This window comes from Polyergus mexicanus, unplaced genomic scaffold (assembly GCF_030449975.1).
Source record: "Polyergus mexicanus isolate NDT 795.1 unplaced genomic scaffold, iyPolMexi1.0 SCAF_1, whole genome shotgun sequence".
Lineage (NCBI taxonomy): Eukaryota > Metazoa > Arthropoda > Insecta > Hymenoptera > Formicidae > Polyergus > Polyergus mexicanus.
In genome coordinates, this window is record NW_027223321.1 from 3901967 (window position 1) to 3927876 (window position 25910).

A 25910-nucleotide genomic window follows, 5' to 3' on the forward strand; every position below is an offset into this window, starting at 1 on the left:
AATGCCGCATTGCGGCTTCGATCGTATAAGGACTGTTTCTAGGATGCAACGACCCTTCGCCCATAGGCTCTTTGTCCTCGTCCCGAGTTACGAATAATGACGAAAGCTGTGCTCCCGCTCTCCACAAGATAGATCACCGCTCCTTCTCTTGTTGTCACTTGTTAAATTTATTAACATAATTGTATAATAATAATAATATATTACAAAGAAAAATATATAATGTACTTTTAATTTTAAAATAAAACTGTCCAACTTGTGACAGAATTTTATGCATGTTTAACCGAAGATTCGTACTTCGTCTAAAATAGTTTGCCACGAGAAAAAAATATTGATGATCGCAACTAATTTAAAAATTTCACTGAGAAACCGTCCGAAACCATCCAAACTCTTTCTCGCCAAACGTGAAATCCTGCTCGAAGGATTTACGTGCATTCTCGCCGTCGAAACGAAAAGGGAGACTGTTCGATATATCCCCGCGAGACAAACAAGAAATTGCGGGAAGAATTTGCGAACATGATCCCTTTGGGGGAAGTGGAGAGAATGTGATCTCTTGCGAAGGAGTGAAGGATACAAGCATGGTAATCGAATAGATGGCCCAAAGGCTATCCGTATCGTCCTGGTATCCGGGCTGACCATTGTCAGCAATTTTTCCCTTTTGGACAAACTATTCCACGGAGTCTTTAAAGGGCTCGCATTCGAAGAAAGGGCATCTCCCGTTCCACACGAAGGAAAACGATAAGATAAAAAAACTTAAAATTCTGTAATTGTTGAATATTTTCCAAGCTGTTGCCATTTTGTAAAAAACGGAAGTTTAAGAAATGATATAATTTCTATAAAATTTATTGCACATAATTCACGAATTTATCTCCGAAATCAGAAATTGTTTCAAAAGTTCCCGTAGACATTTTCTCTATCTTCCGTCTCAATTACTTTTCAATTCTTTTAATTCACCGGATTTATATAATTTAGATATTTTATATAAGAGTTATTTCTCTCATCTCGTTAACTGTGATAAATTTGAAAAAATACGTCAGTTTAATGTCAAATCTTTCCAAAGTATCGATATCTATGTCATCGCCGCGATTCGTTATTCACGCCGGCATGAGTAGCCTTGGATAGACATCGCAGGTCCTTGCACCGTGATGCATAATACTAGTCGGCTGGAACTGAATCACGCGTAGAAAATGTCAAAAAAAAAAAAAAAAAAAAAAATCGTCAAGGATTACCCGTTCTGAATCATCCCCGCGAATGCATTGTACGTCAATCTTCCTATTTCTCTCTCTCTCTCTCTCTTTCTTTCTTTGCGGTAACCACCCTTTGGCCGACCAAGATGATAAATGGGCGTGATTCTCAAATGCACTTACGCGAAGCGAAAGAGTAACCGTCAACGTCCCATACTTTATTTCTGTCGATAGATGCTTTTTATTTCAAACGAGTTTCTTCACTTTGCAGCGCACGCATTTTCGATAACAATCTTAAAAGCTCATTGGATAAATGTTTATAGCAAATCAAGATATTAATTTCTTATACATACATGTATATCGCGCATTATATATTTTTGCAAAAAAAAAAAATATATATTTCAACAAAGTTATATTATATAGTATATTACATATATATGTATGTATTAACAAAGTTGAAATATATCAGATAAAACAGAAATCGAAAATTGCGAATATTATATGTGAAAGTTAAAAGAAAGACAAATATATATGCATTTTTGTAATTGCAGAGAAGATAGATCACATTCTCCTAGAATATTACATCTTTGTCCTATTATGTAACGCCCACATTTACGTTTAACGAGGGGACTCGATTCGCATCGAGCACAAAGCACCAAGTATCAAAAGCACGTACCTGCCCCTACGAAGGAGTCGTGCGTATACGCGGCTCGTTTTTACTTAAGTCCCCCCCTTCGCTTACCTCACAAATGCCCTTCGGCCTTCGGCGCACCGCGAATCTGCATGCGGTAATGACTTCCTGCCGTAAAACGGCAAATAATAAAAGTGAACGGCCGAGTTACGAGACGAGACGCATGTGTAGAATGGGGTAGGTATAGAGGTATAGGTAGGTGTACACGCGCTGTAACGAGAAGCGTTCCTCACCGAAGTACACAACGTCTGATGCATCCTTTAACGCAACGCAGTTGCGGCGATGCCTAATTTGCTTCAAAAAGTCGAAGATAATTGTTCCATGTAGATGTATATGACGTGAAATGGTATCGCCGTTTCCACCAAAAAAAAAAAAAAAAAAAAAAAAAAAAAAAAAAAAAAAAAAAAAAAAAAAGGAGAAATCGAAGTAAAAATAGATAAAATTTAATGATGATCTTTAAGACCTTTAATTTTTAATGATATAGACTCGTATTTGATCTTTTTTTATAAACATTATTAAATAAAAATAATATTTAATTATCATATATAATTAAATAAAAATAATATTCTAACAAAATGTTGTATCTTTTGAAGGATTTAATCATCGAGCGACCGTTGACGTCGCGTCTTGACAATTAAACCTGACTTTTTCATGTAACTCACCGTCTGTCAAAGTTGCTACCTGTGAAGGGAGTGCACTCATCTAGACACTCGGTACGACTTGATGACTTTCCGCGCCGCATGACGTATCCGCATCAATGCACTCGAGCTGCATATCGCTGCGAGATATCTCTGATTGAGAGAGTGAGGCAAATAATAAGCGCGCGCGAATAATAAGAACTATTCGTGATACAAGTTCCCCATAATTCGATATTACCTTAACACCGACTTTTAATCGTGCGTGCACGTGCGTGTATATCTCCGTCCATAGGTCATAACAATCACACGCACCGCTGTATAAAATACGCTTCGAGCTATATATTTGTAGATTTCTCGCGATTCTAATAGAGATTTCCTCGTGACATCCTGTTCCTCTAACTGTAAATCAAAGTAGAGCTTCTGCAAAATTTGTCTTCTTCTTTATTAAGAAAAACAGTTATACTTTGAATGCTGCCGGCGAAAATTGTTACATATCGTTTACATATTTCTACCCACGTACGCGCGATTATGCAAATTACATCTTGAGATTATCGCAATATGTAGACGCGTGAAATACACCCAAGTATCTACGTCAATGCATGATGAGATACATTTGCTTATAAAAATTGAAGAGTTAAAAAATCGGTTTTTTTTTTTTTTTTTTTTTTTTTTACTAACTTCCTTGACTGATGTATTATTATTATGAAATAATTGTGCTTTTTTACTACCTCTCCTTAATTTTTTACAAACTTGATGATTGTATTGTTCAATATTCAAGAGTCAATCCTTATAATAAAAAAAAAATACATATACGTTAGTTTCTTCTTTGATTAATTCTGTATTACGATAATTAATGTTGTTCTTCTGGTATAAGAAGTGAGAAAAAAACATTCATCGAGATTTTTCCAATCAACTTCGTATTCAGTTATTCCACGCTCACGATCTTTTCCTAGGTTTTTCCGGCGGACTTTGTCCTTGTTCGTACTTTCGCGACCCCAACAAGCTTATAATTTTCTTTCCACGTAAGACTTCCAATCTCGTCCCGCGCCAACCATCCCTTTTACGTGAATTTTTCCTCTTTTCCATGTTCATTGTTTTTTTTCATTATTGATAAAAATGTTACAAATTAAAATAAAATAGAAATTTTCCGCTTTTACATACAAAGTTTGCGCCGTTTGCTCGCGAAACTCTCTTCCCGAGGAAACGTTCCGCTACGAGACATAATAATGGGGCGACGTTCTATCTCTCATCTTCGAAAGAAGACGCATAGATAAATCTCCGGGATAAATTACAGGTTCTAAGTTGAACGGCGAAGTCTAGCATGCGTGTAATTTGTTTGGAAAATCGCTCAGAAAATGACGTGAGCTTCTCTGAACGCGTGGTTCTCTCTCTCTCTCTCTCTCTTTCGAGAGAATCTCAGCGGGTAGCCTACGTTGACGGATGATGAGTTATGTCTTTCTGGAAAAATCAACGAGCTACTAATTATCGCTGGTGAACCGAGTCTACCGCTCGGCGCGGGAATTTTTTTAGCGCCCCGACGCTATGTATACCTTAGCCTTCGTTGACCGTTCAAGGCTGCGCCGCAAGACGATGCACTCGAGCGCATAGTTAGACATAGCGTCACGAGCACGTGTAATATGATTGACGCGGAAAATGTTTTCTCTCGGCTAAAATTAGTTCCTCGCATAAAATATGTCAATATTCTTCAAAGAACAGCGATATTTCCGTAATAATGCTTTGAATCATCACATTGAGAAATCAGCTGGAAATATTACTTTTAAATTTATGAACTTATATCGAGAATTTAAATGCAACAATAACAACTATATTGATTGAGATGGTGTTAAGTAAGTTAAGATTGCGCTTTTAAAATCATTCTATTTCATCTGATGATTTATCTCTTCATAAATCTTTATGTGTTTTCAAGACACAAAGAAAATTGCGTCCTGCGTCGTAAAAAAGCTTCGAGTGAGAAGTTTCAGGAGTGCGTAAATTAATTCTCGGTTAAATCACGTTTCGCCATGGATCGCATATCACGCGTTGAGAACCCGGCAGCCGGGTTAATATCTACGATACGAGCCGGCTTCCGTAAAAAACTAAACTTTTACGACGCTGCGCATACATCCGCATATATTCTGAGACACGTTGCAGGTGTAGCCGCACGTGATGCATCCCGCTTCGTAGGGAACAAGTACGAGATCTGCCTTCGAAGGGTATGTTTTTCTCCGAATTCTAAGTTCGCCTAAAAGATAAGCAAGCTTCGTCGGAGTAATAATGACGAAGATTGCCTCGCGCGTATACAAATTGTATTTTGAGATATATAATATATTTTTTTATCTCTATTTCTTTTTTTAATATTCAAAAATGTAAATAATTAGCTGTGTCAGATGATAAAATAATTAGACGAACAAGAATTTCGCGATCAAATTCTCTTTGTTCGCCTGTAATTTCTATTTTCAATTCCGGATAAATTTCGCGTTACTTTCAAAAAACCAACTTTCAAAAAAAAAAAAAAAAACCCTGCTCTTATATTATTCTCAGAGGATCAGCAGTTACGAGGATGGAGGATTCCTGTTCGAGCTGTGAAATTGTTACTTTATGTCGCGAATAAAGGCTGTCGCGCGAAAAATCGGCAGATTTGTAATCGACACGGCGTATTCGGGTCGCTCGTATCTCGCCGTCGAAAGGGCCCCATCTCTCAGCTTCATGTATATTTAAATGACACTTCGTGGGGCGGAATCACCTGTGCGGTGATTCGACGCTTGTCATCGGGCGCGACGTGCCAGCCATTCGCTATCCCCGGCGCGATCATCGTCGTCGTCATAGTATGCTGCAACCGGTCGAGATAATGACATGATAATTATGTCCGAGCGGTCGCGAGAGGGATCCAGAATCCGCGGGCCCTTCGTCAGTATTCCGCGCGTGTAGCTCCTTCCCATGGTAGACGATTCTAACGGCGTTCACACGCTCATGAAATCCCGAAGCCGAATCGGTTCCGCGAAGGGAGGAGATAATTTCATCATTGGAAACGTGATGTCTTCGTTCCAAAGAAAGGACGTAATCGAATTTCGATTCGTTATTGATCGAAGGATAATATCATTCTTAATTAAAATTTACACTTTCGTCCGTCTCTCCAAAAAATATATATCCGTTTTCTTTTCCCCTCAACATATTCTTCCAGAACTTCTACCCTTTACGTTCCTCGAACAAGTTCGATATCTGTGGAGGCAAAGACCGCGCTATCCGATCATATAATAATCGCAGATATACGTCTGACGGTAGATGCTGTCGAGCATTCTTCAGCCAGTTAAGCGTTACTGCGGTCGGCGGACACGTCTTCGAATGTCGCGGATTCCCGCGGCGTCTCCTTCTCTATGTCTCCTCGTCAGGATACGTTGCCATATGTTGCCGCAAAGAAGGTTAACGACACTCTTGGCATTGACTTCTGACGCTGCTGCGCGATCGCTCGGACGCACGACACGCGGCCAGATCTTTCAAGCTTTTTGCTCGGCGGTGGCTGCCTCTTGGAAATTGCGTCCATTCGCGGACACAAACGGCCGCGCGGCTTGGCTGATCCTCCGTGACTGACTCTAAGAAACACGGCGATGACCGTTTCTTTTTCGTACGAGCGAAAAAAAGTGCGTCTAGGAACGGACTAATCTTTTTGGATGCTTCGGTTTACCTCAGTAGCAAAAAGATATTAATCTCAAGACAGGAAACCTAATTGCTCTATCAAAAATAGCATTCTTCATAATACTCTGTGTAATAATGTTAAAAAATTAATTTTCTATTTTAAATTCAAAGAAATATAAAATCTATATATCCGACTCTCGACTTATTAGCCAAGTTATCTTTAAAACTTTACCATGTTCCATTCAATTCCAATTATCTTTACTTCAGATTTACTTGAATAATTCGGGATACAAACGATATTAGAAAGCGGTAACCGAAGAATTCTTTGGAGAACGTAGATGAAAAGTACTTCATGATGAAGAAGAAGAGGCAGAAGAAGACGACGAAGAAGAAGAAGAGTCCGACTCAAGGAGAACGAGAAGAAGAATGATCCAAAGAGAACAGCGCTGAAGAGAATGACTCGCGAGGAACGACGACGAGCGTCCTACAGACGCAGAAGAGAGGATGACTAGCGCGGAATAACGAACCAAGAAGAGAACGACCCCCCCGAGGGAAACCGACGACACTGCTCGGAAACGTCTTTCGCCGTTCGGAGAAGCGTCAGGTGACGAGGTAGCGTCGACCTGACCGCTGCTCCGAACGGTGACAAGAAAAGCGGCGAACGCGTTTATTTTAATTGGAGTCTCGCGATCAGCCTCCGTGGTTAGGAAGGAGAAAAGGTAGAGAATTCGCAAGGACGCTCTTCTTCCTCCTCCTCCTTCTCCTCCTCTTCTTCTTCTTCTTCTTCATCCCGGTTGGATAATTTAAGGATTCACTGCAAGTGCGATGACTGAGACGAATGACTTCCCCTCGTCATCGTCGCCGAACGTCGAGTTAATGCAACGTGTTGAAAGTGTTACGGGAAGATTCGACGTGTTTCTTTTTCGAGGTTGCTTTCGTTGGATTATTCAAGATCAACAAATATTTGCGACATTAAAAAAGACGGTAATTTTTATTTTCTCTGGCCTGATTTTATATATACGAGCTATTACTGTTTTAAAAGATCAATTTCAAAATATTAATCATCTAATCAAAAATTGAAAATCGTACTGTTAAAGTTCTATAAATAAATTGACATATGATTGATACACCTATATTAAATACCATATTCAAATTTAATTTAAACGAAGTTCATAAATATCATGTCAAAAAAAAAGAAGAAGCATGTTGCTCTTAATACCATCGCAAGATTATTTCGAGATATAACAACTGTATGATACAACTGTATAAATCATGATTCTTTTTCAGCGGCTGAATTTGCATGTACATATCGGAGGCGTGAAATCGTAAAACAGAAGTGGCATCTTTTTCGAGCGAGTCTTCAATCTTCACGCATGTCTACAACGAAACGTGTAACAAATGCACGTTCCACGAAAGACGTTTAAGTAAATTATTGCTAAAAATGACCAGAGTGTTACTGTTAGAGTGAAACTTTGGTAATAAGAGTGCCACAAGTCGTTAACAAGAAAGCCGCGCGCGCATTTAATTTTAATTGAAGTCAGTGCAATGCGCAAGGACGTGTAGTTTCTTCCTTGGCGAAGAATAACTTTAAGGATTCAGTGTGTGTGTGACGAATAATCCCTGACATCCCTCAGTGAAAATAATCACTAATAACATTAATATAATTTTTTTCTAATTAAATAGTTATTTTCTTTGTAAGATAGAACAATAATTATGTTTATCTACATATCTACATATCACGGATTATTTTTCATTTCTGTACTTTATGATTGAATAAAAAATTGCGCGATACATAATTAAGTTTTATTGTAATATATTCTAAGATATATTTTTAAACGCGCTTATAAACGGTCGATTAAATCAAGCAACGAATCTGTGTCTTTTTGACGGCGAAGCATTCTGTCGCGCTCTCATAAAACGCATCCATTAATGCAGCTGGCTCTCATCGCATCGCGACTAGAATGGCATCCCGCCATGGCAGAAGCGGCTATTAAAGTGATTACCGTGGTGGCAATTATTACGGGATTGAATTTACATTTATTCATCGCGTTCCTGGCAGGACGGGATGTTCATGCATGCCTTAAACATACCTGATAGTAGCTAGAATCCAAGATATTTTTACGGGGATACCGCATATAGGGTTTCCTCGATGTTCCTTTAAAAGGATTAGACATTTCTTCTCTAGTTGTAAATTAATAAAAAAATTTAACTGCATTTTAACGTTTGACATCAAAGTAAGTTCACGTAAAAAAAATCCCTGCTAACAGACGATTGATCTCTCGATAAGTTCAGATACCGCGAGATTGATGGAATCTCGTAGTGATCGATGGATCGTCAGCGATACAACAATAGCCAATATTGTCGAATTACCATATAGTAAATGTAAGTAAATTAATAGTAAATTAAACGACTGTTATTATCTGCGAACGAGCGTGAATAATATCCGCGAGAAGCGGCCGGGTATCCAAGTATTCCAAGATATCTATCGTAACCGATGCGTAACCAGCAACCGCAGCTAGATTTATCAATTGATTTGTATTCAATTATCTTGTTATTAGCAATACTTATCAGCAGGCTTATATTATTTTTATATTACTTTTATTATTAATTTTTCAATTATTTATTTTTATCCAAAGTAAAGTTACATATAAATAATTTTTCTCTTTAGTTTCAAGAGTCACATAAAAATTAATTTATATTTTTAAAATATAAAAATTTATTTAAATTAATAAATAAATAATAAAAATAAATCAACATATAAATCTGCTGCCTATCAATGATTTGATGCTATATCTTAATTATGCATATCAATGCTATATCTTGGTAAATTATATATTTTGTACTTTATTATTCATCAATGTATACAAAATTTTAAAGAGCGATTCAATGAAAAAAAAAAAAAGAATCGTTGTTCGCTCGTCCCAAGTTCACCATTCTTTTATCATCGCTCGCTAATTTCGCTGGTACTTGATTAAAAGTGCTTTATATGGTTTGCTGGTCATACATACATGAGTAAATTATGAGAAACACAAGAAAACGGTTACGAGATTCCGATCGCGCGAAAATCGATGCACGGCCTTCGATCGGTTCGTTAAACCGGCACAAGCACTGAGGGACGAAACGTAGCGGACTGCACCGGCCTGTCACCGGTCGTTGCATCTAAAAATGCATCACGCTCGTCCATCATCGGCGACGTAATGCGGGTTACGATAAACAGTGAAAGTCTAATGGGTCGTTCTTACATCGCGAGAAAAACACACATATTACTTGCGTCACTTTTAACTTAAACGGCATAAACTGTTTCAACAGCAGCCTACATTTTAATTTTACAAAGCATGAATAATTCCTTATACGGACATTTAAGAGAAATTCTTGCGTATGTCAAATAAATAATGCTTGGTTTTAATAATCGTTGCTGTATAAAAATTTTTATATATATTAAATATAACTATAAATTTAATATTACAGCTTCTAATGTTTTAAGTTCTAAAAAAAAGTTTCATATACAAAAATTTATATTCTTCCTTAAAAAATGTATCTTGAAATTCGATTGCTTTAATGTTCATCGATTACAATTAATTTGGTATATTTATATTAATATCATGAAACTTTTTTGCTTGAAATTCTACCTTTTGTAAAAAAAAAAAAAAAAAAAAAAATTTATTGACTATTTTGCAGAGCAAAAAAAAATAATTGTAAAATATCTGTATCGCGCTTCGCATATGCGTGTCACGCATATCGTTTATGCAAATTTAGTTTGACAAATGCCGCCATGCGGCATTCTTGCCGGAAGAGAAAAGTTTCCGGCGCTTTCAATGGGCGAAACGGTTGCATGTAACTCGCTATCAAATGCAGATGCGACAGCGCAATGCGCGATAGCTGCAATCTGGTGAAAGCCGCGGAGGAGTTTAATGGTCAGAGAAATCGCGTGTCACACTGGCGTAATCTTACGAGTGTCGCGCTAGAATAACACCCAAAGAAATTGCTAAGACATAATAAAATATAATCGTTAATATAATCGTATTTCTATCTAGAGCGCAATTATCCTTCGTTGAGTAAATTTACGCGATTTAACGATCGCAATTGATACTTGAACTTTATACTAACCACGATGTCTCGGTTTCAATAAAGTCATGAATCTTTCTGCTATTTTAATTTAGCTTCGTCAATGAGTAAAATTTTTTTAATAATGTTTATAAATTAGCCTTGCGTTCTGCTTGTCTATAATAAAAGATCTAAGAATCTAATACTCGTTTATCGAGATTGTAAGAGAGGCTCGTTGTTAGAATAATCCGTCGTCATCGAAGATGATAACGCGATTTCCCAAGCGATCGTTACTCTTCGCGAGACCAAAAGGGGCGTCGTCGACGAAAATCCTTCGTCATTAGGGATCGCCTTGGACGATTAAAGGAAGAGGATAATGTCTACCCTCGCGGTAACGGGAAACGAACCACCTCCTTTTGCGACACTCCAAGTCACGAAACGCTTAATTATGAACACTCGATGCTTAGGCAGCCCATTGCCTAATGAAATAATGAGATAATTCGGTTACGAATGGCGTCGACAACCACGAGATTCTGTCGCAATCAGATGCAAGGCCAACGCTTTGCGTTTTCACCTGCGACTCGTCGCGGAGAAAATTAGTCGCAGGGATGCGTTCGTAACAATGTTCGCTACCGCTACTTAATTAGGAAGCGATTAATCGCAATCGAGATGTCATCATCGACGATTCCTTCAAAATTCGTATAATGCGGATACGCCAAGAACGAACGCTGAAGAAGAAGAATATATCGCGATGACTTGCACATGTCACGAACTGTCACGCGATTAATTGTCAATAAACGTTCCCGATCTATTTTCGTGTCCCAATACTATTTCCATTCAACTTTAGCATTCTAAAAATTTCGTTTTAATTTTACGTTAAAAAAATTCAGATTTCCTATATATTTAAATATAACAAATAAATATATTTATTTCGGAATACGATCGAAAATAGCATTGCAATATGCATTTTGCACGTTCACAAAATGTGTGTGAAGTAATATATAATAAAATTTGCAATGACATTAATAAATGAAACCTCTTTCTTTTAACACCTAAAGAATTAATTCCGATGATTCGGTTAATCGTAAGAACGATCAAAAAACTGAAAAAGATTAATCAGACTAAGAAGAGCAATTATGTGTAATAAGATACAAAAAGGATCGATTAAACCGTCCAATTTATATCGAATTTTTAAAGGAAACTTGTCATATTTTAAAAGGCTTTACTGTAGCTCTAATAAAAAAAAAAGATCAATGTTAAAGACATTCAAATCAAAATCTGATCAAGAAAATATAATTTAAAAAAAATATACATATTAATAGTAATAGAGACAGGGAATCACAATTCTTTTATTTTCGGCACGATCTGATTATTACGCAGTTCACGCTATTTAATTTTTTGTAATTCATAAAACAATGTTTCCTATTACCGTAATAAAGCTCATAATTCCTTGTCTCAACCAAGCATGCTTCAATAATTATTTATCTACTTGTCGCAACAAAAATCAAGACGATTAAAATCGTTAATGGACTTTAATGGATGGTAGACTTGAATGTCTCAAGTCGCGCGAGAAATGCTAAACGCATCATACCATACTTCCGACGATCCTCGATCTTCTCACGCTTCCGACGCCGTTTTGCGCCGCGCGCGGTAACATTCGTGGTCAACGTACCTGTAAAAAAAAAGAGACTTTAATTAGAGCGAGGCGTTTCACGAGGCATAATCGTACGTATCGTCGTCGTCGAGCGATATACATCTTCGCGAAAAAAAAAAAAAAAAAATCGTGTTAGGACAATGATTTCGCGGCTGGCCGAACGCAAGCGGCGTGTCCTTACGCAGGATCGACCGAGCAAGTACTGACCGCCGGATGAAGTCGCTACTTAACGTTACGCGGAAAATGCGCGTCGTGAATTTATGATGCCGTGGCACGCTCGCTCACAAGCCATTACGCCAGTCTGACGTTCCTCTTATTACCGGGAGGGGAAAAGGGAAGGAGCAATCTGACTGGGGTGATAACGCGCTCCTCGATCTGGATTTTACATTTTTTTTCTTTTACGTTCGCCGACCCGATGCGAAGCACCACGTGCGTCTTTTTGGAGCGGGCTTTAATAGCCATTGCGGTTCTCGCGGTCGCTTTTGCCCGCCGCCTGCATAATGCATGCATTATCTAATGCGTTGCCTCGTTGGCCACGGTATATTCTTTGTCCGGCCAGGAAATTGTGTCGTGTAATTGGATCGATTATATGGAAAGGAGTATGATGGCTACGATGATCGAATCGTGGGGTTGGAATATTCGATCGATCCTCCATCAAGATCGATGCGCTTTAAAATTTTCGCGTATAAAAACTAAGGAACGTGTAGTATAAATGTTAATGTATTATAAAATAATTTAAATCTTTTAATTAATATAACTTATCTAACATATTTTTTTATAAAAAGCCGAAGTAATTATTCCTTTTCGATGCATTATAGGTATTCAAGTTTGGAGTAGACGAGTAGAGAATTGTTTTTAATAGAGAAAACTTTAATGCGTACAAAATGCATATTTATAATTCTCGAGTGCGTCGCGTTTCTCATTGGGAAAGCGCCCACGGCTGTTGCGAGAAACCCTTCGTCCGTCGCTGATGATACATTCGCGTGAGCAACGCATGGAATACCCAGGTGCATCCTTCGTCAGCATCCTGGCGCATCACTTACTAATCATGCAAATTCCAACGATGCCGATGCCGTCAATGTCGGATCGTACCTTAGAGAAACTCGCGTCGGACGCGCAGATTGCATGTACGTTCCCAGGGAGAATTAAGGATTCTTTTCGGAGACTAGTCTTTAAAACCTTTACTACTTTCAAATAATAATGCAATAAAAAAAGTTTGATAGAGTCTGTCAAAAATGCAAATTTTTGTTAGCGAATTAATTATCGAATAAAAAAGTAATTGTTTGATCGAATAAATTTTAATACAGAACAACATGAATTACAAACATCTTTATAAGCTTTATATACTTGATCTGAAGAAAGAAATTTTAAATCAAACATTTTTTTGTTCGTTTCATTTCCTGTAAAATTTACTTTGCGGCTTTCCTTTTCGAACTTGCTTGATTCGATCACGTTTATCTAATTTCTGCAGTAATTGTATTAATTCTATGATGCAAAATTGCCGGATATTTAGGAACATGTGTGTATCGAGCGATGGCACGTAAGCCGAAGTGCATTCTGCAATGTAACTGTACGCACACACCTGTCCTGGATGCAACAGGTTCACCGTTCTTACACGCGTGTATGCGGCCGACAAGTGCATTCATGTGCGTGCCACTGCGTGCACAGAATTCTCTCTCTCTCTCTCTCTCTCTTTCTTATTTTCTCCTTTCACGCTTTGCTCATCATTGCGTTTTCTTCTCTCGCGATTCCAAGAACTAGTTGTCATATCGGTGCTTCGCCCGCTACCGTATTTTTTGCGAGACTGACAGAACGCGACTCAGCGGGAGCAGATTCGAGATTCAAGTTCGGACGGGAGAAAAATTGTAGACTATTCTCCTCGTTTATTGCACGGATCGTCGACTGACAGACAGGACGAACGCTAGGGAGAACCTGATTTCTAACATACACACGCGACGAAAGATGCGAAGGAATATATCCACGTGCGAATAACGTACTTACAACAGCACGAAAAATTTTTCACAAAGAAAAAATATTTCAAGAACAAACATCTTTCTATATAGTTTTATATTTGTAACGCGAGATTCATAATACGAATAATTAGACAAATCTCATTAAAATTACACGTTTTATAAACATTACAAGGAAATTAATTATAATTGATTAACAAAGTCACGTTATGGAGCACTTGAATTATACGCCTATCAATTTCTTTTACAATTAGTTAAGAGCCGGATCTAGTGTGTAATACACAAAAAATTATAATATGTTTCCTCTAATACATTTAATTAAATCTGGCCACGTAACTTAACACTACTACGCTGAGATTTTTTTACATTCTTTATCGGCAACTAAGCGTGTAAGTAAATTCACGACCGTGAGGAATAATTATATAAAACGTCGCGATGGTGTTATCGTTTTTAAGAATAATTATTTTAACCTTAGAACGATATAACGAGACAAGGAAATTCTTCTATTTAAACTATATTTTCCAATTATCTCCCGTTTTAAAATGCGCAGAAATTTCGTATGAAAAAAAGAATTATATCAAACTATATTCAGTCGCCCATAGCTTTAACTCATCGATTCTGCACATTTATCTTGACGAAACTAAAAGTGTTTACGAATTCTGCGAATGATTGATTCCTAGAAAGTTCCCGCGATAAGGCCTCGGGCTTTCTATACGTCCGACGTTTTACTTTTACTCGGTCTGTCCGCACTCTTGTCCGTATGATAAATGCAACGCGATATCTGAATACGGAATACTTTCCTTGAAAGCATCGAGTGGCAGATCCGCGATTAAACGAAGAACCGACTTTCACGCTAATGACAATGGCACTGTTCCCATCGAATCGATATGTCGGTGTCGTTTTGCACGTCGTCGAGAGACGTGTTCGCACGAGATTGAATTCGCATGTACCTGAAACTAATTGGCCGATAAACGCATCGTCTGAGAGATCGCAGGCGGCTTGTCTGCAATTTTCTCTTTTCCGCGAACGGAATAATCGAGAGCGCTTCTTATTCCACCTCTCGTTTTCCTCGCAACGCGAGGAATAATGCCGGGAAAGGCGCGGCACTTTTGTCGCCGGATAATGACCGTCGTGCATATCCTTTGCGCAACATTTGCGTAACACCCTCGTGACAATCGTCCGGTAACACTCGGTTGTTACGATAAATGTGGAAATTAAAAGAGCGGCATCAAGGAATGTGATTATGTATATAGTTTGCATTTATTCCAAGTAAAAATTAATATCAAAAATGAATAGGAAACACGCAGATTGTACATGTATGTGTAATAATATTCCTTATCAAACTTAAAACGAATTTTTATTATTTGATTCCATATATAAATTTAGAATTACATTATTTCTTTCATAGTTCAGTTTGCTCTCTAAAAAATCCCGTGCCATTAACGTATTAGAAGAAATTCAGAAGGACATCTATTAACATGCATATCCATTCAAGCGCGGCTCGAAAGTGCGAGCAAGAAATGTCGCTCCAATCAAGCAAACTCATTTCACGGTTCTCACCTAACGTTACCGATCCGTGCGTCCTTTGAGGTCCTCGACCACCCAGGGACAACCGGGTATAAAATGCGAAAAACTCAACGCATGAAACCACGAGATAACAATTACGCGCTGTTACGTAAATCTGTCGAGAATTTGTTATTGTTTCGCATGTAAGGACAACAACATTCCTCCCGAAGCTTGATGACATCGCTAAAATTATAATTACATCTAATATTTTTATGTATATAAATATTTTAAAAAATAAAATTCTTTTTTTAGATCTAAATCGCGATATAAATCCATTGGAATATTATAATGTTAACTAAGAATGAATATAATGTATAATTTTAAGAAAAAAATTATAATTAATTAAAAAAGAAAATTATTCACGAGTAATTAAAACGGAGTTCTATATTACATATTCGATTATTACATGTTACAAGCCTGAAAGACTTCCCGAAAGAGCGAAACAGTGCATGTTAAATAAACTTAATTACGCGATGCTGAATCATTGTATCCAGCACGTATAATAGCGTACTTATTTCAGACGATTAATTATAATGACAGAATTGAACAAACTTTGTAATGCATCTCGGGAGACAGATTTCCCCCTTCGACAGATTGTCCCGTAATAATAGTCCTAAAGGCAATTACACATTACGACATCAAGGAATGAGTCTACATCGCATAATTTAATAATTAATGAATAAATGTTTCATAGTTCCTCGCTTCGCGTTCTAATAACGAATTTCGAATAATCTCGAGACACAAAAATTGTGCCTTTTCGTCAAATGTACTTTCTACCTAATAAGCCCAATAATTTTCTATTCAATTACTTAATAATTGCCGTTTAATTGAAATTATAATAAATTTAATATAATAATCATACACGCACACACACACACACACATCTCGCGTACCGTTAGAAGGGGGTCCGGTTTTCCCCTCCGCTCCCCGTTCTCTAGCAGACGATCCAGCATCCGACAAACCCCCAATTACATTTTGATGCGCCGGGATTTAAAGGTTAAAGGTCGGCGCGGCTCGCAATAAGCGGAATCTGAAACAATTTTCAAATGCGCAGGCTCCCATTTCGTGGCAGCATCTCAGACAGCATCTGAGAACGAGCGGACATGATCCGCGGCCGTGCAACGATTTATGATACATAGTAAGATTATTGACACATCGATCTCCCTCAAATAAGAATCGATGATATTTTATCAGAGGGAGAAATACATCGTTCAGGATTCAAATTGATATCCGAATATTTGTTGAGCAATCAAGTATAATCGTAGAAATAATCAATATCTTAAAACTCTGCGCTTTTTTAAATATAGTAATATTTATGGATTAATAGATCGTCATTCAACTTTTAACTCATAAATTGATCGACACATTTTGCTATAGTAATGTACGAGATAATTAGAAAATATCATTATATCGTGAGAAAGTAATTTAGTATATTAATGCTGTTGAAAGTAATTATTATATTGACGCTGGTTTTGTTCCTACCGTCGACGGTAAGGTTAAAAGAGAGGGATTCTTCTGAAAATTGTTTTTATCCGTACATTTCTCGAAAGTCAATTACATATGGCTTATCCTGGTGGGTAATTAACGTATGAATGGTACGGGGTTCGTCATGTATTTTATCTCGGAAATTATGCACCGCGATTGAGCGCGGTATCCGCGAATAATTAACGCTCCGCGTTTCAATTACCGGCGAACAAATTTTTTTTCTTTTCCCGACTAATAGTCAAAGGTGAAGAGATAAAGGCAGGGGGGAAGAGAGCGGACTGGTCGACGCTGATTTTTTCGCGAGTCAATTATCATGGTAATCGACAGCCGTCAGAAAAGTGGCACGAGGTTTCTGACTTCGTCTCGCGCGACGAGAGACGAGAGATAGCGCAAGGAGTGCTAAATGCATACGATTTGCACTTGTGACAAAATGAATCGTGAACAATTTCGTGGTAATTCAAAAATTAGCTTATTGTTAGAAAGGATTTGTGTAGAATTTTAAGAAATATTTTGTGTCGATAAAAAATCTCTGTTTGAAACGCAGTGATTTATTTCTCTCTCGTTATTTTTGCCATCATTTTTCATTGCGCGTTCAACAAAATTTCGTTTAAATTTCACTAAAAGGATTGTGATCTTGAACTCCTTTCATTTTAATTTCGCGTTTATAAAAAAACATATCCATATATATTTTTTATTATGCGTCTCTGCTTTATTCTATACTATTACAAAAAAAAAAAAAAACAATACATCATTTGAAACAGCAGCGGAGATAATTGAGCGTTGAATCACGAAGCTTTCCTCCGCCGATACAAAGCAACGGGGCTTTTCTTAAAATTCTCCCGCGAATAAGTAACGACTCGATCTAATCAATACGATTTGTTTCACGGTTGCTTCTGTATAAACGCTCAGGGAGCTCTGAACCGATGAGTAAGCGTCTCTATCTCTCTTTCCCTCTCTTTCTCTGGTCGCTGCATCACAACGAGTTTCTCCTCTGCTTCCTTTCTCCTTGCAATCTTAATTAATTTCACACTTTGCCCTCAGCAATACTTTACTTACTATATGTTAATGTCTCTAGAACAAACGCGGATTTAAATAATTTATAACTCCTATCGTTCATTGATATCATTTCAATTTCATTAGCGGATTACTTACTTTTCGCAATTTTATGTTACAATAATATAAAATATAATTCATCAAATTTCAGCTTATTACGTAAGAGGGTATTAATTAAGCCTTGCCGTATTATCGATACCGAGCAACCGGTGTTTATTTCCTCGAAGATGACTCTTTTTGCGAACTCGTACGTTTCGCGGGATCATCGATGCTCGCGAGAATGCGGATCCCTTTTTACGCGTACGAATGGCCGAATCGGCCCGAATAATCGGCTTAAAACGGCCCCCGAGAGATCTTGCCGAACAGGATTCGAAAAAACGAGGAGGAACTGCCACCGGGAAGAGCCGAAGCAGCCAGGAACCGTTATGCGGCTCAGGTCAACCGGGCATCTGCATCACACAAACACACAAACATATACAACCACGTGAGGTTGCAGTCGCAGCCGGTAGCTGCATCGTAAAACTGCATTTTTCGCGACGCGCAATGCCGTTTCATTACGTGTTGTTATGGACGTGACAGAAAACCTTAGAAATATGTACATATTTAATAGAATTTCCTACAATATTTAATATCGATAAAAAATACAAATTAAATTAATTAATTAAATAGCGATAACCGTATGCATATATTTCTGTTGAAAATAATATAACGATTATTTCTTTTTTTATTAAGTTTCTATAAATTATATATATATACATAATAATTTATCATATATATTTTTAAACAGTCAAATAAATTTATAATAAAAATATATAAAAATAAAAATATATTAACGATATATTTGATGAAAGATAAATAAAGAGAGCTGCCATGCTATTAGATCTTAATTACATCGTTCGATTGTCGCGATCTGTGAATATTGTGATCAGTTTTAAAACCAATCGTAGTACTCGGCGATTATAGCAATTTCATACGTGCGTGTAAATTTATTAGGTGCGTATATCTCGCTCGCACATACACATAAGCGGTATTCGATCACGCGGAACGATCTTCAAACGCGAGTTATGCCTCGCACGTACGCGCACGAGATGCACAATGTTGTTACGAAGATAGATAAGTCCTGTCTGATGCGTGCATGTTGCGTGTGTAAGTTCTGTGGCAGGATTAACTATGCGAGAGCCGCGATAGGCTTGTCCAAATTAAACGAACGCAATTATTTTGAACATCGAACATTTAATAGACATGCAAATATTCATATTTACATAATTATATAGCATAAGTGTTGTATAATTATGGCATAATCACAAAAAACATCCCCAAAATAATATGATATACACACACATTTTCGACGATATATTTCATACAAAATTCATCAAAAGTGACGTCCTGTATAATAATTATTATATCAAATATTATTTATCAACTCTCTATTTGATCAGTTAAAAAAAAGTATTAATTGTATGTATTGATATATATTATTATTTTAAATATTATTTCTGTTGCCCAATATCTTCCCAAAGTATCTTTAATATTAATAAATTAAATATGAATACTAAAGTATTTTATATAAAATTACGTTTTATACGTATAATAAAGATTCGTTTACTGGAAAATTTTTTTTTACGGTGCAATTTTTCTCGCAAGAGCCAGTTGAATTTACTTTATTCCTTTAGTCAATACGGTCAATGACTATAAACCTGGCTCATAATGTTGTGGATGCATAAATTATGCATTGACAGTCATCGCGCAAGTATTTCTACTGCGGAAGAGCGTTTTAACGTATGGGAATATTGCACGCGGCAAATAATGTGTGCGGGATGTTTATGAGCGCAATTAAAACTTAAAGTTATAATTTGATGCCAATAATTAATGGCGATCCTCTATCCTACAGCCGGTTCTACGACTATCGCGGCAAGTATCGCTTCTACAACAAACGACATGTTTTCCGTATAAATCGAATTTATTGAGCGGATTGTCAGACTGGATCTAAACTCATTTGATAAAATTTAACGCGTTCTTCCGGTGTTAGCGGCGAATTTTTTTATTTAAGAGTGTATCGATCTAAGAGAGTTACGACTACAACTTTTAATATTTTATTTCATATTAGCACAATGTGCTAATAATAAACGATAATAGCAATAACATAGATATACGGATAATCTAAAAACGATAGAACTGCGCGTTGTTCAAATCCATTTTCGTTATACAAGATGAGTGAGCTGGATGGATACGAGGTATGAACCGCGATAAGCAACAATGTATAATACGTCTACAAAGTTGCGCGCAACTATTCTGATACATAAGAAATGCATGTCGGGTGTAACTGATACGTGCCACTTGCGGCGATATTGTTCAACGTTTCTCACTGCACATGCTACAATAATATAATATACATGTCAAGCCATGACAGTAATAATTTTTCCCGCAATTCTAGATTTTTTATGATGAGTTTGTTTTATGTCTGTTTGTACACATTTTATATTATATACATATATATATATATATATATATATATATATATCACATAATATAATATATAAATTTAGATTATATATATAATAATTCGATATCAATAAAAAATTTTAATACATATAATTTATATTATATGAAATATTTGATATATAAATTTATTATAAATTAAAAAAAAAATAGAAATAATTTTTGCACGCGAATTTCGAATACGTATCGATCTGCTTGGTGAAAGAAAATTTCAACATCGAATTTTCGCGGCTAAGTTTTCTACTGCGTTTCAAAGGAAACACGTGCAAAAACCGCAGCCAGGGCATAAATTTTTTTCGACACGCATTTTCTAGATATCGGCTTACACTCTTGCCGCGGGGTGCGATCATGCGTAACGATTTCTGGATCGTTGATCGTACTACGCCGTAGGCGCATGGGCGATGCAGAATTGCAGCTACACAGCGGACGGCGTCCGCTGCAACCGATTAGCATAATGCGGCAGAATGTTGCGGCCGAATGTTATTGCGCGCGGACAGAACGGAAAAGTCGTTATCACTTTATCTCGCTTAGAGCGTCTTTCGCTTTTTTTTCACTTTTTTTTTCTTTTTTTTTTGTCTCGCGACCTCGAAATGCCGCGCGTTCGCGGCGCAATTTTTGCCGTACGGCTATGGAACTTATTGGAGATATCGGTCTTGTCTCGGTGGCGATATTTAAATCGTCGATCTTTCAACGCCACAGATATAAATGATGTTGTGCGCATTCATATATGGTACATACGTTGAACATATGTGTATGGTGCGCAGTGTCAAGAGCACCTTTCGTCCAGCGAGACGATGCTCAGCAATGTTGCACGCGATAATGTTGCGCAGCTGCGCACTTCACCTTTCCACATTTCCTGCACTTCACCCACGCGTAATACAGATACGTCGATTAATAACAGGATTGTTACGCCATTAGTTTCGTAACTTTTACAAGCAGTATATATAATACCCTCCAATCATTACTTCATCGCGCGATGATCAAGTTACAAATATAAACGATCGAATTATATCGTAACGAGCGAAGCTTGTATGGGAAATGCTTCGATTCGATTAAATATATTATTTCGAAGAATTCTTTTTGTATAAAACATAAACATAATTATGGATACATTTACAAGACACAATTATTTATAAAAATATTCGCAATAATTCTCTATATAAAAAATATCAAAATTTTGATTTTTATATCTTCTTATTTTACTTACAAAATAAATATGTAATAATTTTATCGCATTACATTTTCAATTTAAACCACAAATGAGAATGTCTATGTCTATTATCATACGTATATTTAGGGAGGTAGAAACAATCGAGCAGAAACATTTCCCATCGTACATACTTCGTAAATTGAAAGCATCAATTACGACATTATTACACATGATTGCGCGCAGATTTCACGTCTATCAAAGCGCAAGCAAAAGCGGCGGCATGTAAGTTCGTGCAAGTTTCCAGAATTGCATCGCCGCACCGAGTGCATCCGCGTTCGTGCAATATCGTAACGCACCAGCACGTCGCGTGTGACATTAACGTCCGTAATAATGGAAAGATTACCGTCATTTTACGGGACCATATACACATATATAGAGTACATTCTATCTTATTTTCCATTTTTTTTTTTTTTTTTTTTTTTTTTTTTTTTGCGATAGCCTTATTGCAGTCAAATACATGCAATGATGTTTATAAACAGTTAACTCTACAAATTTGCATTAAAAAATTAAAGAAAAAGTGTTTCGATTGAAAATGCAGATAATTGTAAGCAGAAATGTATCTTGTAGCATACATTTTTGAAATTAGAATTATTGTAATTTTACGAACAACAAGAATATTCGAGGTTACGCATTCGTAGCATTTCATAGACATGTAAAACACGTGACGGTAAAATAAGAATATGCTAATAGTAGGTAAGTAAGACTATGTCAATAATAGATAACCATAACTCATGCAAAATCCCCTTATCTCGCGGCGAGTATCAAGGAATAATTAATTTCTTGCAAACTATGAATAAATCAACATGATTATTATCGACCTTTATTTATATCGCTAGTTATAATTTCCCGCATCAAATTTTTATACTTGTCTTGAAACGTGCAAAGTGCATATTTTTCCAAGAATGCACTCACCTTGTACGCGCGCGTCCCCGGAGGTGAGATATTATCATAAAAACGACCTTAGATCTTAGATTATTGATACTGCACACAGTACATATTCTTCGTATAATATTTAAAGCATATAAACCCTGTGATACGGAACGTCTCAACATTGTCAGTTTTTTAAGTTAGTAGCAGAGTAATTTTTCTAAAACCATTAATCTCAATTTAATAATCAATTAAATACATAAATAAAGCAGCGATTATATCGTATATTAATATTTATGTACATGTCAGATCGTTCAGATATTTCCATATAATATTTAACAATTATTTAATATTTGAGGAGCATTCGATAAAAGTATAGCAAGTTTAACGATAAATATCAGAAGCATTATTTCACCCGTTATTTTTTGAAATATGTAACACTATTTAGAATTTTTCTTATTACAATAATGATGGAAATAACCATCATCTCAATACCCATGATATCAAGATAATTTAACAATAAAATTGTGCGGTCAAATCATATTCGTATGATATAAAAGCGCACAGTTTCTCTGGCGACCGCGAAAAGCCAAGACGCGTTTCATTTGCCCCTGAACGCGCATTGTTACGCGCAATCATGCGCGACGATCAAGAACGTGATTCGATCGTTCCTTGAGAAAATCGATGTCAAACGATCCATTACGATTTATACGTTCAATAATTTTTTCCTAAAAATATTCAATACAACATTTTAATACCATAGCTTTTTCGCTATCAAAAATTAACTTTTATTATCACGTTATATTCACACAATAAAGACACAATATTCAATCTGACACATATTTCTTCGATTCTGTCAGCTTTTATTAAGGTAAAATGTTTATATTAAAATTATAAACTTTTCCCTATCTCTTTCTCATGTGAGATCCATCCTTGCTAAGGAATCATCTCTTCGCCAGTGTTAAATGTACCTAATATAATTCACGAAAATACTATCCCGTAATGCTCTTCGAAACCGCATGTGCACTTACTAAACGCGCTTCTATGGGCCTTATACGTCCGCCATTTATTGGCGGTCAATAATCGTAAAACGCGGCGAAAATGGGCGACATGCGAGACGGACACGAAGAGAGCAACAGGATTACCTATCTCATCCTCTAACCAACCGACCTTACGATGTTCCTCAGGTTTCGCGAAGCTTACGGCGAGCATGCTCTTCGGGCTTGGTTTAGACGTACAGTTCACTATCAAGTATTGCGCGCTCCCCGAACTTTTTATTTCCGTTCAATTTGAAGTATTTTTATATCTAACAATAAGTCATTAATTAAAGTTATTTTAATTTAATTTTCATCTAATTCTCTTAAAGTTGAACGAAGAATGAGAGTTCGTTATCCAATCGCATCAGAAGCTTAATTTTTTGACATATCTAGATTTTCGAGCGTTTATTAATCACAAAAAAAAAATCTCGTATTGTTTGAAAGATAAAAAATATCCTGAATAACACATGTTTCAAATCAATTTACCGCAAAAATTTTTTTATTTTAAGACTGAGTATAAATGTGCATACCTTGATTTCACGATACTGCACCAAACGCGAGCGATTATCGTAACGTATTTCGTCGCACGCAGTAAATACGCGTATATGTATGACGACGATAAAAGTTCATAGCACCTCGTTCGAATGGCGATCGTATACAGTAATTCAGTGATATATCCGCACTTGTGTTCGGGATTGCCGATGCAACTGGAAACGCATTCTTGGGATGGTGTATCCGATGCACGCATGCACGCATGCACGCGCTTACAGGGCGGCTCACGATTATTTTCGAACAATATTTTAGACCTTTAAACTTAAATGAAACGACGAGGAAAAAGGATACGTCGAGATTAATTTTTCATCAATTATAGGAAAGTTTTAAGCTCCATCAAGAGAGATGGAGGCGAAAGAGAATTATTTTGATTATTTATGGAAATATCATTTTTATTTAAAGACTGAAAATTGAGAAAACGAAAGATAATAGCCTGATTTTAAAGATAAGAAATACACAATTTCTTGTTTCTTCGCTTAAATAAGTGAATCATTAAACTGGTAAAAAAAATGAGATGATTGCGTAATGACATATCTTATGTGGCGTGCTTGTAGAAAGTCCTTAACTGCTATTAATATATCATACCTGGACCGTCATTTGTCTGCCTAAATTACATTTTCGGCACTTACATCCTCTTAACGTTAAACTATCCGGCTAAAATAAAATACGCCACATTGGAACATAAATCGGCGTCGTCTTAGGCTCTTAATGGCAACGATTGGTAAGATTACTTCTCCGCCCGCGTGATACGTGGGTGTGGAAAGGTTAAAAAAAAAAAAAAAAAAAGAAGGAATGCGGAGAATCGATAACGAAGCGCATGTACCTTCCCGAATCTCTGGTCCTCCCTTCGCATCCTTCAAAAAGATGATCCTTCTTCCACCGCTTTTAAAAATAAATCCTTCATTGAATATAATTGTACACTCTTTAGCTTATATAATCTTCACTTTAAAAAGTTATCGGTTTGAAATACGATTAAATAGAACGCGAGATCTAGATTTTCAGAAATTTAGAACATATCAAAACACAATATTATAAAAATTTCTTTCTCTCTCTACGAGTGTATCTTCCTTTAAAAAAAAAAAAAAAAAAAAAAAAAAAAAAAAAAAAAAAAAAACAGAATTTTCATATCTCAATATTTTCAAATTTTTGTTTTCCTAAATTATTTTAAAATAAAGGGATGATTACTTAATCATTAAGTTTATTAACAACAGTTTATTAAACAAGTTTATTAAACAAACTGTTCAATCATGAATCTATTGTATATAAATTTTTGAACTCAATCATTATTTATATTATTCCGACATTACTCCAGCTTCATCGTGCTCACCGATGATTAATGAGAGAGCCAGTATGCGAGTCTAAAAAAGCACAGGCCATTAATCAATGATAATAGATGTCACCAGTCTGTGAATCTTTTCCTTCAATCGCCGATTCTGAACGATACTCGTACTTTAAGAGGATACGCAGTTTGATACGTCTCTCTTTAAATCTCATCGCAACGAAAAAATAACCGTAAGCAATACAAATGTGTATGTTTATAAAGCTAGCAAAATCTCTCTCCGCTTAAGGTAAGAAATATTATAAGGATTGCTATTGTGATCGTGCGAGCTACATTGCGAAGCCGAGGACTAACAAATGTCTATCGCAGACCGCCCGATAATACCCTCGACGCGTATAAATGCGTATGAATGGCTTCGATCTATTCACGTTGTAGCGCTTGCGCTGACGTAAATTTGGCACGTATTGTTATCGAAGATATTCGAGCCGTAAGCTATCTCTAAAATGCAGAAAGTTCTTTAAACTCACACGAAAAAGAAACCTATCCTGTTA

General features: G+C 36.6%; 1 protein-coding gene across 3 annotated transcripts in view; it reads right to left on the reverse strand.

The window, feature by feature from the left end:
• Positions 1-25910, reverse strand: part of LOC138932059 (uncharacterized) — a 158227-nt gene that overhangs the window by 40942 nt on the left and 91375 nt on the right. The window contains exon 2 of one of the 3 annotated variants that reach the window (XM_070293573.1): positions 11779-11859. The exons of the other annotated variants lie outside the window; for them this stretch is intronic. Within the exon in view, the coding sequence (XP_070149674.1) occupies positions 11779-11859 (81 nt within the window). The remainder of the gene's footprint in view (positions 1-11778; positions 11860-25910) is intronic. 3 annotated transcript variants of the gene reach the window in all.